This window comes from Hemiscyllium ocellatum, chromosome 3, assembly GCF_020745735.1.
Source record: "Hemiscyllium ocellatum isolate sHemOce1 chromosome 3, sHemOce1.pat.X.cur, whole genome shotgun sequence".
NCBI classification, from domain to species: Eukaryota; Metazoa; Chordata; class Chondrichthyes; order Orectolobiformes; family Hemiscylliidae; genus Hemiscyllium; species Hemiscyllium ocellatum.
This window is the reverse complement of record NC_083403.1, coordinates 54,708,955-54,724,232: the sequence shown is the minus strand read 5'-3', so window position 1 is coordinate 54,724,232 and position 15,278 is coordinate 54,708,955. Positions and strand designations below refer to the sequence as shown.

At 40.1% G+C, this 15,278-nt stretch overlaps 1 protein-coding gene across 12 annotated transcripts in view; it reads left to right on the top strand.

The window, feature by feature from the left end:
* snap91a (synaptosome associated protein 91a) overlaps positions 1–15,278 on the top strand; it is a 225,365-nt gene that overhangs the window by 57,931 nt on the left and 152,156 nt on the right. For all 12 annotated transcript variants that reach the window (XM_060850085.1, XM_060850076.1, XM_060850138.1 and 9 more), the window contains one exon: positions 12,628–12,703. In XM_060850085.1, the coding sequence (XP_060706068.1) occupies positions 12,628–12,703 (76 nt within the window). The remainder of the gene's footprint in view (positions 1–12,627; positions 12,704–15,278) is intronic.

The window sequence follows — 15,278 nt, the reverse complement described above, 5'->3', positions numbered from 1 at the left end:
AATGGGAACACAGATTCCTCTATTTAGGTTATTATAAAATGCTTCTGGAGTGCAAACTATTCATGTATAAAAGAACTGAATCAATCACCAGAGGATCAGTTATTTGCTTTGGGAACTAGGACAGTCAGGGATATCAAAATTTCAGGGCTTTCTGTGAAAACCTTTCTCAAAATGTCACTTCCGTAATACCCAAATTCTGTAATACCAAACAACTATCTGTACAATTTTTTATATCCCAGAATCTGCCCATTTGAAATATTAGCATGTACAAAGCGAGTCATTTAATGTCAGGAGAAGCTAACTGGACTTGTAAAATTTGGATTGCAGTTTGCCTTCTAACACGCCCTGTTACATCCAGTGTTTACATCTCTGCCTGCCATGCACACGACAGACAAGTTACATGAGTTCAACCAATCCTGCATTTGACATTCAATTGGTAGTAGTGACACAGCAGTGAAAAGCTCAAGTCTCATGTCTGTTGAACCTAGCTTGCTTCCACCCAACTTGTGGTGCTCCAGTCATTTGTGGAGAAAATGGTGGGAAGTGGTAGAAACTAGGAATTACTTTGAAAATGAGAACTTGAGTCCGAGTCCATGTCCCTCTAGTCTCGGGCCCTGGTCTTTTGCACTTTTGTATGATCCTGAATTTCCTGGCCCTTAGGATAGAGAGGATAGAGGATGGTAGTGGATCTGTATCCACGTGGATAAGTCCGTTTCAAATGCAGGAGATGTTTTACAAGTGTGAACACATGACTTGCCTAGCAAGATCTTTAATAGAGAGTTCTTGGATAACCTGCGTTCAAGCAATGTGATTTGGTTGTAACATCGCTGAAGAATTAGGAAAGTGTTTTGGAAAACACTTATCACTGTTCGCAATAGCATGATTCCAGCAGGGATTGGTTCACGCGCGTTTTGTACATGCACCAATGTCAGCTGTCACAGAACAGCTTTCAGTGAGAAGTACTGTACAGAGAGCAGCTTTCTTACATTTTAAATGTTCTGTGTTAAATTTACTCGTGTTTCATGAATAAATATGATTTCGCCTTTCATTTAGGCTGTGGTATACTTTACGTTAGACTTTTGGGTGATTTTTGAGCGATTGGGTTTTTTTTTTGGTGGTCTGCCCCAACTCTACTTATCCCATAGGCCTCATTATTCATATTAAACGAGGTTTCACTGGAATGCAACTATAGCATTATAGGAGAAATTACCTGTAGTTTTGGTTAGATTAGATTCCCTACAGTATGGAAACAGCCCCTTTGACCCAACCAGTCCACACTGACCCTCCAAAGAGCAACCCACCCAGATCCAAACCCATTCCCCTATCCAATATTTACCCCTGACTAATGCACCTAACGCTATGGGCAATTTAGCATGGCCAATTCACCTGTCCTGCACATCTTGGGTTGTGGGAGGAAACCGGAGAACTTGGAGGAAACCCACGCAGACACGGAGAATGTGCAAACTCCACACACAGTTCCCCAAGTTAGGAATCGAACCCGGATCCCTGGTGCTATGAGGCTCCATGCTGCCCAATATATTTAGACGCACTAACTTGATATGGGGCAATCTCCAAATAAGATAATCTTACATGATGATCAATGTCCACCTGAACAAATGAAAACTAATATGGAGCCAGTAGATCATTAACAAAACGTTATCTCTTTGGTTAGTGTAATTTAATAGTGAATGAATGCATTACAAAACTGTGTTTGAACCTTAAAGCATACTATTTGAAAGCAAATCAGGTACAAGTTGTCAGGCACAGTGGATTTCATTAAATAGAAGACTCAGCAGAGCACTTTTTTTCCTTTTGGCTTGAAAGTGCTGAAAGTCTTGGAAAATGCAGTGTAAGGGAGTTGACCACTGCTGCAGGTCACAAATTCAAAATGCACCATCTTGATATGAAATGAATGGGTTTAAAGATGAACAAGGTTGTTCTGAGAAAATGGGGAAGTATGGCTGACAAAATGGTTGATTTTATCCTGATTAAATCTCATTTTATTTCCTAAGTTTCAACTGTCTTACAAGATTTTCTTAAGTTTACTTTCAGCATATCTTCTCCTATTGCTTTAAAGTGCTTATGTCATGCCCTCTCACGTCACTTTCACAACTTCTTCTGTTTGTTCTTTTTGTGCCAGTGTGGAAACAAATCAAGCATTTTGTAATTTTGAAGACTGTGTTCAATAATACAAAGGGTAGTATTACTGAATTCTAGCTCAGTGTTTGAATATTGGTCAGTGATCATTTCAACAGGAAGCAATCAACCAACATAAAGTTTTACAATTAGAAAATAGAACATAGAACAGTACAGTACAGCACAAAACAGGCCCTTCGGCCCACAATGTTATGCCCAGCATTTGTCTTAATCTAAGATCAACCTAACCCTCACTTGTCTCAATTTACCGCCGTCCATGCGCTTGTCCAGTAGTCACTTAAATGTCAGTGAAACAACTACTACTACTACTGGCAGTGCATTCCATGCACCCACCACTCTCTGCATAAATAACCTACCTCTGACATCTCCCCATCACCTTCCTCCAATCACCTTAAAATTATGACCCCTCGTGACAACTATTTCTGCTCTGGAGAATAGTCTCTGGCTATCTATCTATGTCTCTCCTTACCTTGTATCATGTTACCTCTCCTCCTCCTCCTCCTTCTCTCCATTGTGAAAAGCCCTTGGTCACTCAACCTCTCTTCATAAGACAAGCCCTCCAATACAGGCAGCAACCTGGTAAATCTCCTCTGCACCCTCCTTTAAAGAACTACATCCTTCCTATAATGAGGCAACCAGAACTGGGCACAATGTTGCAAATGTGGTCTAACCAAGGTTTTGTAGAGCTGCAGCAAAAGCTGGTGGCTCTTAAACTCAGTTCCCCTGCTAATGAAAGCCAAAACGTACATGCCTTCTTAACAGCCCTATCAACTTGGCTGCTAACTTTAAGGGATCTGTGTACGTGGGCCCCAAGATGCTGTTCCTCCACACTGCCAAGAATCCTGTCTTTAACCCTGTATTCAGCATTCAAATTCACCTGTCCAAAATCACTGCATTTATTCAGGTTGAACTCCATCTGCCATTTCTCAGCCCAGCTCTGCATCCTGTCAATGCCTTGTAGCTTGCAATAACCCTCGCCAGTATCTTCAACACCACCAACCATTGTGTCATCAGCAAACTTACTAACTCACCCTTCCACTTTTTCATCCAAGTCAACTATAAAAACTACAAAGAACAGATGCCCAAGAACAGATCCCTACGGGACACCACTGATCACTGACCTCCACGTGGAATACTTCCCATTAAATACCACTCATTGTAGTCTTCCGGCCAGCCAATTCCATATCCAGACAGCCAAATGTCCCTGTATCCCATACCTCCTAAGTTTCTGAATGACCCTACCATGGGGAACCCTATCAAATGCTTTACTGAAATCTATATACACCACATCCACAGCTCGACCTTCATCAACTTATCTCGTCACTCAAAGAACTCTGTAAGGCTTGAGGCTTGAATTGCCCTTCATGCAGCCATGTAGACTATATTTAATCAAACTATGTTTTTCCAAATAATCATAAATCTTCCCTCTCTGAATCCTTTCCAGTGCCTTGCTTACCACAGACATAAGACCAACTGGTCTGTAATTCCCAGTGATTTCCCTAAGCCCTTTCTTGAATAGAGCAACAATATTCGCCTCCCTGCAATGAGGATGCAAGGATCGTCGCCAGAGGTGCGGCAATCTCATTCTTTGCTTCCTGTGTTAACCTTGGATATATCTGGTCCAACCCTGGGGACTTGTGTATCTTGTGTATCAGTACATTCACTTTCTTAATATCAATCTGTTAAGCCTATTAACCTGGTCCACAGTGTTCTCACTATCAACAAGGTCCCCCTGTCTCGTGAATACTGAAGCAAAACAATTCCCCTACCTCATCAGATTCCAGGCACACATTCCCTCCACTATCCTGAACACGTTTTTCTGATCATTCTTATTCCTCACTTAAGTGTAGAACACCTTTTGGGTTTTCTCTAATCCTTCCGGCCAACACTTTTTCGTGTCCCCTCCTAGCTCTCCTCAGTCCATTTTTGAGTTCTTTCCTAGCTCCCCTGAATTCTTCTAAAGCTGTGTTGCTTTTTTTTTAAGAGTCGTGTGGAAACAGGCCATTTGGCCCAACAAGTCCACACTGACTCCTCCAAAGAGCAACCCACCCAGACCCATTCCCCTACATTTACCCCTTCACCTAACACTATGGGCAGTTTAGCATGGCCAATTCACCTAACCTGGACATTTTTGGATTGTGGGAGGAAACCAGAGCACAGCAGACACTGGGAGAATGTGCAAACTCCATACAGACAGTTGCCTGAGGTGGGAATTGAACCCAGGTCTCTGGCGCTGTGTGGTACAGTGCTAACCATTGTGCCACCATGCAGCCCGTGCTTCCTCAACCTTAAGTATGCTTCTTTCTTCCTCTTATGAGAAGCTCCTGTTCTCTTGTCATCCAAGGCTCTATCACCTTACTTTTCCTTGCTTGGCCATGGGACAAAGTTATCCAACACTCGAAATATGTGCTCCTGAAACAGTCTCCACATTTCTGTTGAGCATTTTCCATAGACAATTGTTCTCCATTTATACTCCACAGCTCCTGTCATCTAGTAGCAGTATAATTTCTCTTCCCCCAATCTAAGTACCTTACCATACTGTCTGTTTCTATCCCTCCCATGGCTTCAGGTAAAGGCGAGGCAGTTGTGGTCACTTGTCACTGAAATGCTCTCCTACTGAGAGATCTGACACCTGGCCTGGCTCATTGCCTAGCACCAAATCCAATATACCCTTTTCCCCCTATCCAATTTATATATTGATTCAGGGATCCTTTCTGGATGCAACTGACTATATCTGTTCCATCCAGACAGTCTGCACTAAGGAGGTTCCAGTCAGTATTGGGGAGTTGCAGTTACCCATGACAACAATGCTGTTCAATCTGTACCTTTCCAAGATTTGCTGTTCAATCTGTTTTTCTGTGTCTCTGCTGCTATTGGGAGGTCTATAGAAAATACCCAATAAACTGACTGCACCTTTCCTGTTACTGACTTCCTCCAATATTGACTCAGTAGACAAACCCTCCTTTTCTGCAGCTGCGATGCACTCTCTAATTAACAGTGCTTCTCTCCCCTCCTCTTACCTTCCTCCCTGTTCTTTAGTAAGTCGACTTCAACAAGACCTACAAACAACAAATCAACAGGACACCCCTAGAATCACCAATATCAGGATTATATCAGAAGCAGTAATGCATACACTTGATCGAACACCCGTTCCCACAATCCAGCCAAACTTTGAGTCCACTTTGTAGATGATCCCTTTTGTCATTTCGAAATGGAATAACTTAGAGGAAACCTACAATATCGCGAACAACATCCTTATTGGCATAAATTTTACCAAAGAGGAAGAGAACACTAACTGATTCCCCTTTCTCGATGTCACAGTGGAACGAACAGTCAATGGAGAATCGCAGACCAGAATACACAGGAAGGCAACACAGACCAGATACTCAACTACAAGAGCAATCATCCCAATACCCACAGACAGAGCTGAATCAGGGCATTATTTAAACAAGCCACAGCACACTGCAACACCCAGGAACTATGAATAGCAGAAGAAAAATACCTATGCAGCATATTCAAGAACAACAGGTACCTGATAAACACAGTCCACCGATTCTTATACACAAACCTAAACAAGATGATACAACCTGCCTAGTGACTCTAACCACATTACTGTACATCAAAGACATCTCTGAGGTGACTACCAGACTACTCCGACCATTTGGCGTCATGGTAACCCACAAACCAACCAATACACTGAAACAGCTATTGAGTGACATAAAGGACCCTATACCAACAACCAGTGAAACAAATGTCCTTTACAAAATACCCTTCAAGGGCTACAGCAAACACTACATCAGGTAGGAAACAAGCCACCGGGATACACAAACACCAACTAACCACCAAAAGGCATGACTAGCTATCACTAGTATTTTTACACACAGATGAAGGGCACCACTTTGACTGGGACACCATATCTATCCTAGGACAGGCTAAACAGACACGCATAGAAATTCCTAGATACCTGGCATTCAAAAAGTAACTCCATCAATAAACGCACTGATTTTGACCCCATTTTACCAACCTCTGAGAAAAAGAATGGGAAATGATCACCCACCTTTAACAGAGCACGACTCATTAATAGAAAGTGGGACAAAACACCAGCACTTAACCAGAGGCAAACTGAAGATGTTATCTAGTGTGGTGACGGAACATCCGAGAACAAACCTACAAGCTCAGCAACCAAACTTACAACCAGAATAACTGCGGAGAGGGTGTTTCCCCTTGGGAGAATCTAAAACTAATGGTTTCCTCTTTAAAAATAAAATCAGAGGTTAGCCTTTTAAAATAGTGAGGCATTTTTTATCAACATAGCTTTAAATAGCAAAACAGGCTTGATGGGCTTAAGGCCTCTTTTTGTTTGTATGTTGTATCACATGTTTCTGTTGGATTACATGTTTTGCCAGATCCCAAGTATCATACAGGAAAACAGATGGCCAAGAGCATGTAATTATCAGGATAATGTGATTTCAGGCATTACCATGCCATTATTTTGCAAGCTGCAGTAGCATTGCTGTTTTTGAACACATTTTATTCAAAGGTACACTTGAAGAATGTTAAAGTATAAAATCGTATTTGCCCCACATTTCCTTTTTAATTTTGTAACACTGCTGCATATTATAATGGCTGGGTGATATTGAGGAAACAGATGGACTCACAGCAGGTGATACAATGGCTGCTGAGACATCTGATTTTGAGTTTCTACTAATGCAATCTGTAATTTGTGGAAGGATTTGAGAAGTGAAAGCATTAAATAAGATGGAGTTGGATTACTTTTTGTATGATTTTGTTTTAGAAAATATATTTCTACCAAGTCCAGGTTGGTTGTTTTATTCTCAGGCTTTAAGAAAGTTAACAGTAACAATTTTAATTTTGGCATTGTAGTTTAATACAACTAAAATATTCTAGATGAAGTGTTGGACACCTTTATTGAAGGAAGGAAGGAAGTAAATGCATTGAAAACACTCAGAAGTTTTCAGATGAATGGCTGGAATGGGTACTTTATAAGGAAACGTTAGACAGTCATAATCTACATTGTCTCATAGTGGCATTATCAAAGACAAAAAAATAGCTGTTCTATCAAAGAAGGAGCATTTGGGAGAGGTGACGAACACCTACTTTAACCTTGGGTTTTGAGCAGGGTCTTGAAAGCAAGAGTGTGGAAATGTGTAGGGGGAATAACTCCAGAAAGTAAGGCTAAGAAGGCTGAAGGCAAGTGTGTTAGTAGTGACTAAAAATGTGTTATTTCTGGAAGAATAGAGTTTGGAGGGTTTTCAACGTAGAGAAGAAAAGGCAGACGCATGTGTATGGGGATAATCGGTGGGGAGTGGTGGGAGACATTGCCATGAAGAAATTTTTAATACAAAGAGGGCAAATTTAAACCAATTGGCTAAATGATGGCCAAGTTGAATTTGGTGCAAGATTTAATACGAGGAGCAGAGTTTTAAATGAGATGACATTTTTATTGAGGATGGAAGGAAAGTGAGTCTCACTTCTGTTGTGGGCAAAGTCTTAGAGAGAATTGTAAGGGATAGGATTTATGAACATCCAGATAGGAATAATGTGATCAAGGATAGTCAGCATGGTTTTGTGAAGGGCAGGTCGTGCCTCACAAACCTTATTGAATTCTTTGAGAAGGTGACCAAGGAGGTGGACGAGGGTAAAGTGGTAGATGTGGTGTGTATGCATTTTAGTGAGGCGTTTGATAAGGTTCCCCATGGTAGGCTACTGCAAAAAATATGGAAGTATGGCATTGAGGGTGAGTTGGAGGTTTGGATTAGGAATTGGCTGGCTGGAAGAAGACAGAGGGTGGTAGTTGATGGTAAAGGTTCATCTTGGAGTGCAGTTACCAACGGTGTTCCACAAGGATGTGTTTTGGGACCATTGCTGTTTGTAATTTTTATAAATGACCTGGAGGAGGGGCTAGAAGGTTGGGTGAGCAAGTTTGCGGATGATGCGAAAGTCGGTGGAGTTGTTGACAGTGAGGAAGGATATGGCAGGTTACAGCGGGACATAGATAAGCTGCAGAGCTGGGCAGAAAGGTGGCAAATGGAGTTCAATGTAGCTAAGTGTGAAGTGATTCACTTTGGTAAGAGTAACAAGAAGATGGGGTACTGGGCTAATGGTCAGATACTTGGTAGTGTGAATGAGCAGAGGGATCTTGGTGTCCATGTACACAGATCTCTGAAAGTTGCCACCCAGGTAAATAGTGCTGTGAAGAAGGCATATGGCGTATTGGCTTTTATTGGTAGAGGAATTGAGTTCTGGAGTCCTGAAGTCATGTTGCAATTGTATAAGACTCTGGTGCGGCGCATCTGGAGTATTGTGTGCAGTTTTGGTCGCCATACTATAGGAAGGATGTGGAGGCACTGGAACGGGTGCAGAGGAGGTTTACCAGGATGTTGCCTGGTATGGTAGGAAGATCATATGAGGAAAGGCTGAGGCACTTGGGGCTGTTTTCATTGGAGAATAGAAGGTTTAGGGGTGACTTGATAGAGGTTTACAAGATGATGAGGGGTTTAGATAGGGTTGACCATGAGAACCTTTTTTCCACATATGGAGTCAGATATTACGAGGGGGCATAGCTTTAAATTAAGGGATGGTAGGTATAGGACAGATGTTAGGGGTAGATTCTTTACTCAGCGAGTCATGAGTTCATGGAATGCCCTGCCAGTAACAGTGGTGGACTCCCCCTCTTTATGGGCATTTAAACGGGCATTGGATAGACATATGGAGATTAGTGGGCTAGTGTAGGTTAGGTGGACTTGGATCGGCGCAACATCGAGGGCCAAAGGGCCTGTACTGCGCTGTATTTTTCTATGTTCTGTGAAAGGCTTTTGTGATGAGTGGTAATGTTCCTACCTTTGAACCAGGAGCTGTGTGTTCAGGTTTCACCTGCTCCAGAAGTATGCAATCAAATGTTTCTCTGAACGAGTTGATTAAAAAATGTCTAGAGGATAGCAGATTGGCCAGGAGAACATCAAGCCAATTGACATGAAAATAGCAAAGCTAGAAAGGCAGTTTTGGAACACATTGGATTGCAACTTGTTTGGGAAGAAATGTGCTGGGAAGCATGAACCTCTCGAAATATAATAGAATCCAAAGGTTAAACTATTGTTTACAACTAAGGCAGTGATTAGGAATGAGGATGAATTTGAAAACTCTAATGAATCTTCAGAAACCTTCTTGATTCTGGAATTGCGCCCTTCAATTTTTAAAATTGCGAATCTCGCTGCATTTTTTTTTTGAGCATGGTGAGAGAAAGCATTTTCACCTTATTAGTTAATCAGTTATTACTATAATCAGTTGGGGACTAAGTGAACATTTGAACAGTCGTATAGTTCAAGTTATCAAAATTATGTAAAGTCAGTCTCACTTTAATTATTTTTCTGAGGCAAAAATATTAAATAATTTTGTGGCTATGGATGTTACTAATTTACGGGTCTTCCAGCAGGTATTCAGCAAGGTTTCACCTATGGATTATTAATGACATGTATCTGGAGGCAAATTATTTGCTTGAACAGGGAGCTAGTTGCGGAGCAGACAGATTAAGGAAAATACTATGTATTCCAAATTGACCAGACAACTCCAAATTCAGTAGTGCAGCAAATACATTAAATAAGGGTCAAAAATAAATACACTGGAGATTAATCAATTGGGCAAACTGTGGCAGATGGAGCTCCAGTTAGGAAAGGATAAAATCTTCCGCTTGGGACAGAAGCAAAATAAGTTACAGTATTTTATAAATGGCAAACTGAAGCTAACAGATGAGCAGAGAAAATGGGATCCAAGAACCCTCAGTACTAAAAATTGTGAATAGATACAAAAAATAAGTGTGTTGGCTTTTATTTCAAAGGGACTAAATCCAAAATTGTGAAAATTACCGTAGGATCTAACCAGAGCTCTGTAACTCTATCATGACTGCTGTATTTCGCTCATGGGGCTAACTCCAAACAGTAAATTGATTTCCTGGGATGCCAGGATTGCGTGTGAGGAGAGAGCAAGTTGAGTGTCGCCAAACCGAGACCTTGAGGGTGCAATTTCACAGATCCATGAAAGTGGAGTCACAGATATACAGGGCGGTGACGGTGTTTGGCACGCTTGCTTTCATTAGTCAGAGCCTTGAGTATAGGAGTTGGGATGTCATGTTGAGGCTATACAGGACATTAGGTAGGCCACTTCTGGAATACTGCGTTTACTTCTGGTCTCCCTTCTGTCGGAAAGACATAGTTAAACTTGAAAAGGTTCTGAAAAGATTTACAAGGATATTGCTGGAATTGGTGGGCTTGAGCTATAAAGAATAGGCTGGGACTATTTTCCCTGGAGGGCTGTGGCGCTAAGGGTTAAACTTTATAGAGGTTTGTAAAATCGTGAGGGGCATGGATACGGTGAAGAGCCAAAGTCTTTTCCTGACCTGAGAGTAGGGAAATCTAAAACTAGAGGGTGTAGTTTTAAGGTGAAAGGGGAAAGATTTTAAAAGGGACCTGGGGCATCTTTTCATGCAGAGGAAGGTGCGTGTATGAAACGTACTGCCAGAGGAAGTGGTGGAGGCAGGTAAAATTACATTTAAAAGGCATCTGGATGGGTATATGAATAGAGGAAGGGTTTAGAGGAATATGGAACAAGATCACTTAGGGTATCTGATTGGCATGGACAAATGGACTGAAGAGTCTATTTCCATGCTGTGTAACAGAGTCTAATCTTATAGAAACGTATAAACTTCTAACAGGAGTAGGCAGATTAGATACAGGAAGAATGTTGGAGGCGTCCAGGATCATACTTAAGGACAAGTTGTAATCCTTTTAGGTCTAAGTTGTGGAAATAATTTTTCACCAGACAGTGGTGAGCCTATGCAATTCAGTGCCTCAGTGGTTGAGGCCTAAATATTGTTTTGAAGGAGGTAGATGTAGCTCTTATGGCTAAATGGATCAAGAGATATTGGGAAGGAAGGCGTTGTGGGATTAGGGTATTGAACTTGATGATCAACCATATTGAATGGTAGTGCATGCTAGAGTGGCTGAATGGCCTACCCCTGCTGCTATCTTCTGTTTCTATGCAAGAATTTAATAAGCTGTATGGGGAGAACTTTCTTCCTTTTGGGACAGTCTCTAGAATAAGATATAACTGTAAAATTAGAACAAAAGGATCAGGCATCACTTTGAGAAGTACTTCATCACAAATCATAGTGGCAATCTGGAACAGATTTCACCCAGGAAGCTGCTTTGGTCAGTAGATGATTTGTTCAGCAACATTGTTGAAGGGCACAAGACCAAGTGGATAAATGGATATCTTCAGTCTTTTATTTGCCATCATTTAACTGGAATGTTGGTACAAGCTGAAGAAACACATTGGCCTATTTTCTTTGCTATGAGTATATGGAATTATCGATTGAACGACTTATGTTTAATTGGAATATTTTATAGCTTTTGAAAGACTGTCAAGCAATCAAATGACTGAGGGAGTCTGAGGGGTTAAGACATGAGAGATGGCGAATGTATCTTTTCAAATAGTTTATTTTATACAGTAATAGCTGTATGTCACACTTGCCTCTGCTGCCTCTATAATCTGACCTCAAAAATGAGAGAAAGTTGTGGAATTCTTTGGCCCAGTTTAATAATGATGTTTAGCTGGCGAAGAGGCAACTCCCACTCTACTTACTCAATAAGCTAAATATTTCCTTTGGTTTTCCCTCGCTGTTACAGTGAACCCACATGTCTGTGAGACGAAAATGATAGTTATAAAAAGTAAAGCGCTACTCACTGCACTGGTACATGTCCAACAGTTCTCATACTTAACCTTTGAGCTAACTGTTGTTTTCAACTGTCCTACTGTTGTTTTCAACTGAATCCTGAGGAGGCTATTGATCATGCTGCTCTATTCTTTTTTATTTCTCTCTTGATTTCAAGAAAAACACTCAAACAGATTTGCAGTAATGAACCAATGTAAGTTTTGTTTTAAAACACAAGCTGATTTTCAAGAGATTTAAGGAACTTCAAACATGGTCCTCAACGGCAGCTCAGAATGTGGAATTCACCAGCATTAACTTGTAAAATCTTGTTAGTCAAAGCATCATATTAAGCATCAACAAAACAAAAACTAATTGTCCAAACATGCAAGTTAAGGATGTCCTCAATTCAACTTGTCTAACTAATTATACAATAGCATAAAGGATGAAAACCCTAGACAGGATAGGTGTTGGTCATTGCTTTCAGATAAACAAATGAAGAGGCTCAAAACGTAAAATAAGGTGGTGTTGATATGGTGCTGCCACCTGAACATGTACAAGGTGTCACAAACTTAAAACAATTTGAATTTTAAAATTAAAATGAAAAATTTCAAAACACCAGTTGTGCAAAAAGTCCTGTTACTGTTACTATTGGGTTCATGTAATCTATTACATTCACTTGTCATATTTTGACTTCATTATTTATTCAGCTGCATTGTTGTTTAACAATTCTATGTATTTTGCAGAGATTTATTCAGTACCTGGCATCTAGAAATACTTTGTTCAACCTCAGCAATTTTTTGGATAAAAGCGGGACACATGGTAAGATATCAGCACTTGTGTTTGCTTTTAAAAGATTAATTTTAATCTCAATATTTATAAAAGCTTCCAATAAGAGGTAGATTAGTTTTCTGGTTGACAATATTGAATAAATTTAATAGTTTCTTTAGGTTTGAATTCCCTTCTTTAATATGGCTTACACATCTAAAACTAAATTAAACAGCTTTTACTGGCTTATACATAAGTATTTCAAAGGCCCTACTGTATTATATGTTTCTTTTCATGAAAAGAGAAAGCAATATTCAGGTTTGGTGCACGTTGGCATGAATAATTCTGATGGTAATAACTGGGACCAGCGCGTAGTGGAAGGGAGATTTATACTTTGTGACAGTGATGCCCAAATATGATTTCAGGCTCATGAATCTTTAAGTTAGGAAGATTCTAAGGCACAAAATCAGTGCCAGCTATTGATATAAATTGCTGTCACACTGTGAACGTTTGCTGGGAGGATAGTTAAAATGAGTAGAATCACTTGGGTCCAACAGGCAGAAGCATTGTAGAGTTACTAATTTTAAGTGCAAATTGGGCACCAGAATCCATTATGCAACTTTAGTTTAAGCTCAAATGGCAGCAATGACTGTGTTTCATCAGAAATCTTAAATCTCAGGTCAAACTAAAAATATTTTTGTTCTGTTATGAATCCAAAAGAGTAGTAGGCTCCTTCATGTCTCTTCTGGCCTGAGCTGTTGCTGCTGCTCCTCCACACCCTGCCTTGTGTCCACATTCCTGAAAATAGTTCTGTATGTTGAGCTGTCGATACATCATCCTTAATGGCTGCTAAATAAACAAACCAGGAAACCTACAGAATGCTACAATGCCATTTATGTCGCCATTGTTAACTCGCAAGATTGGCAACAAAGCATCTTTCCTGTAATATGTTGAAAGTAGACAGAACTTGTACCCCTCTAGCCAGGTAATGATTTTTGGAGTCCTTTTTGAGAGCATGGCAAGGGTTTTGTAATGATAAGACCCAGCTGATCTTATCACCTTCTCAGGCTACTATTGCCTGCATTTTAAAAATTGAAGTGATTACCTCAGTTCTAGCATTTGCTTCAAAAAACTTGACCTGAGATGTAAGATTTACTTGATGAAACAACATAATTGCCATTCAAACTAAATTACATAATGGATTGGTGCCCATTGGAGCCAATTTGCATTTCAGATTAACAACTCAACAATATTTCTGCCTGTTAGGCCTATGTGACTGATTTTATTTTAACTATCGAGCGTTTTAAAGTGCTTTTATAGCATTTGAAATGTTTACAGTTTGTCATGCAATTTTAACCTTTTGTAACTTCCTCTAGTTTCTCTGTATATAGTGTAGTTAATTCTGTTCCAATATCCAATGTTCAGTTTTCTCTATCTGTCCACAGCTGCAGGAACCTAAAATATTTCTGCTTTCTTGCCGCTACATGCCACACAATCCTGTGTTTGTGTACAAATGCTGTCTTGCATAAAGATTTCTGACTACATCAAACAGTCATGCTTAAGAGGCAACCAACAATTTTTATTTTTTCATTTAGCAAGAATCTACACTGAGTTTATAGAAACATTGGGATAGCGATATGCCATCCAACTCCTTGAGCCTGATCCACCATTCAGTGAGGTCACAGTTGATCTATGACCTAACTGCATATACCCCACTTTAGCCTTTATCCCTTAAATTTCTTTGAGAAAAGCTATTAACCTTGTCATTTTAAAATTAACAACTGAATGTAGCATCCACTACCATTTGTTGAAGAGTTCCAAACATCTACCAACCTTTGTGTCCACAAGTGCTTCCTAACATCTCTTCCTGAACAATTCCCAGATTGTGCCAAGAAGTTCTGGAATCCCCAACGAGTAGAAATAATTATCTTTATCTAACCTGACTTTTCCTATTAATATTGTAAAGATTTTGATCTGATCACCCATTAACCTTCATATTCTAGATAAACAGACTTAATTAATATAATGTCTTCCCATAACTTAACCCCTGAAGTCCAGGTATCATGCTTGTAAGCCAACATTGTACTCCCTTCAAGGCCACTATATCCTTAGGTGTCTCCAGATCTACTCTCAGTACTTCAAGTTTATTCAGTTTTTTTTCTTCTGTACAATCTGGCAATCTAGAACATGCAACTATATCTTGCTGCCTGTCCTGTTTCTAGGTCTAAGAAGTTTGTTGTCTTGTTTTAAAATCTTATCATTTTAAAATCCCTATTACATCTTGTTTGGAAACTGATTAGTAACCACCCAATGACTAACCATATAAGGAAAATTGGTGAACTATATCTAAAGTCCATTTTGGGTTCTGAATAATCTGTCTGGCTTTACCATGCTAACGTGAAGTACTACATATACCAGTATTCTGTAAAAGGTGAAGGAGAACTTAGATGTGATGTAGAAAAAGTGCCATAGATCTACTGGACCTTTTTGGTATCTCTCATTTGAGAGAGATGACTGGAAGTGGTTTAATCTGAGGATCACCTATTCTTGGGCAAGGGGAGAGGTGGAGAAGGAGAGAATTCTTCATGGTAACTTCTGCCAGTGCAGCAATTGAACCCGTGCTGTTGCC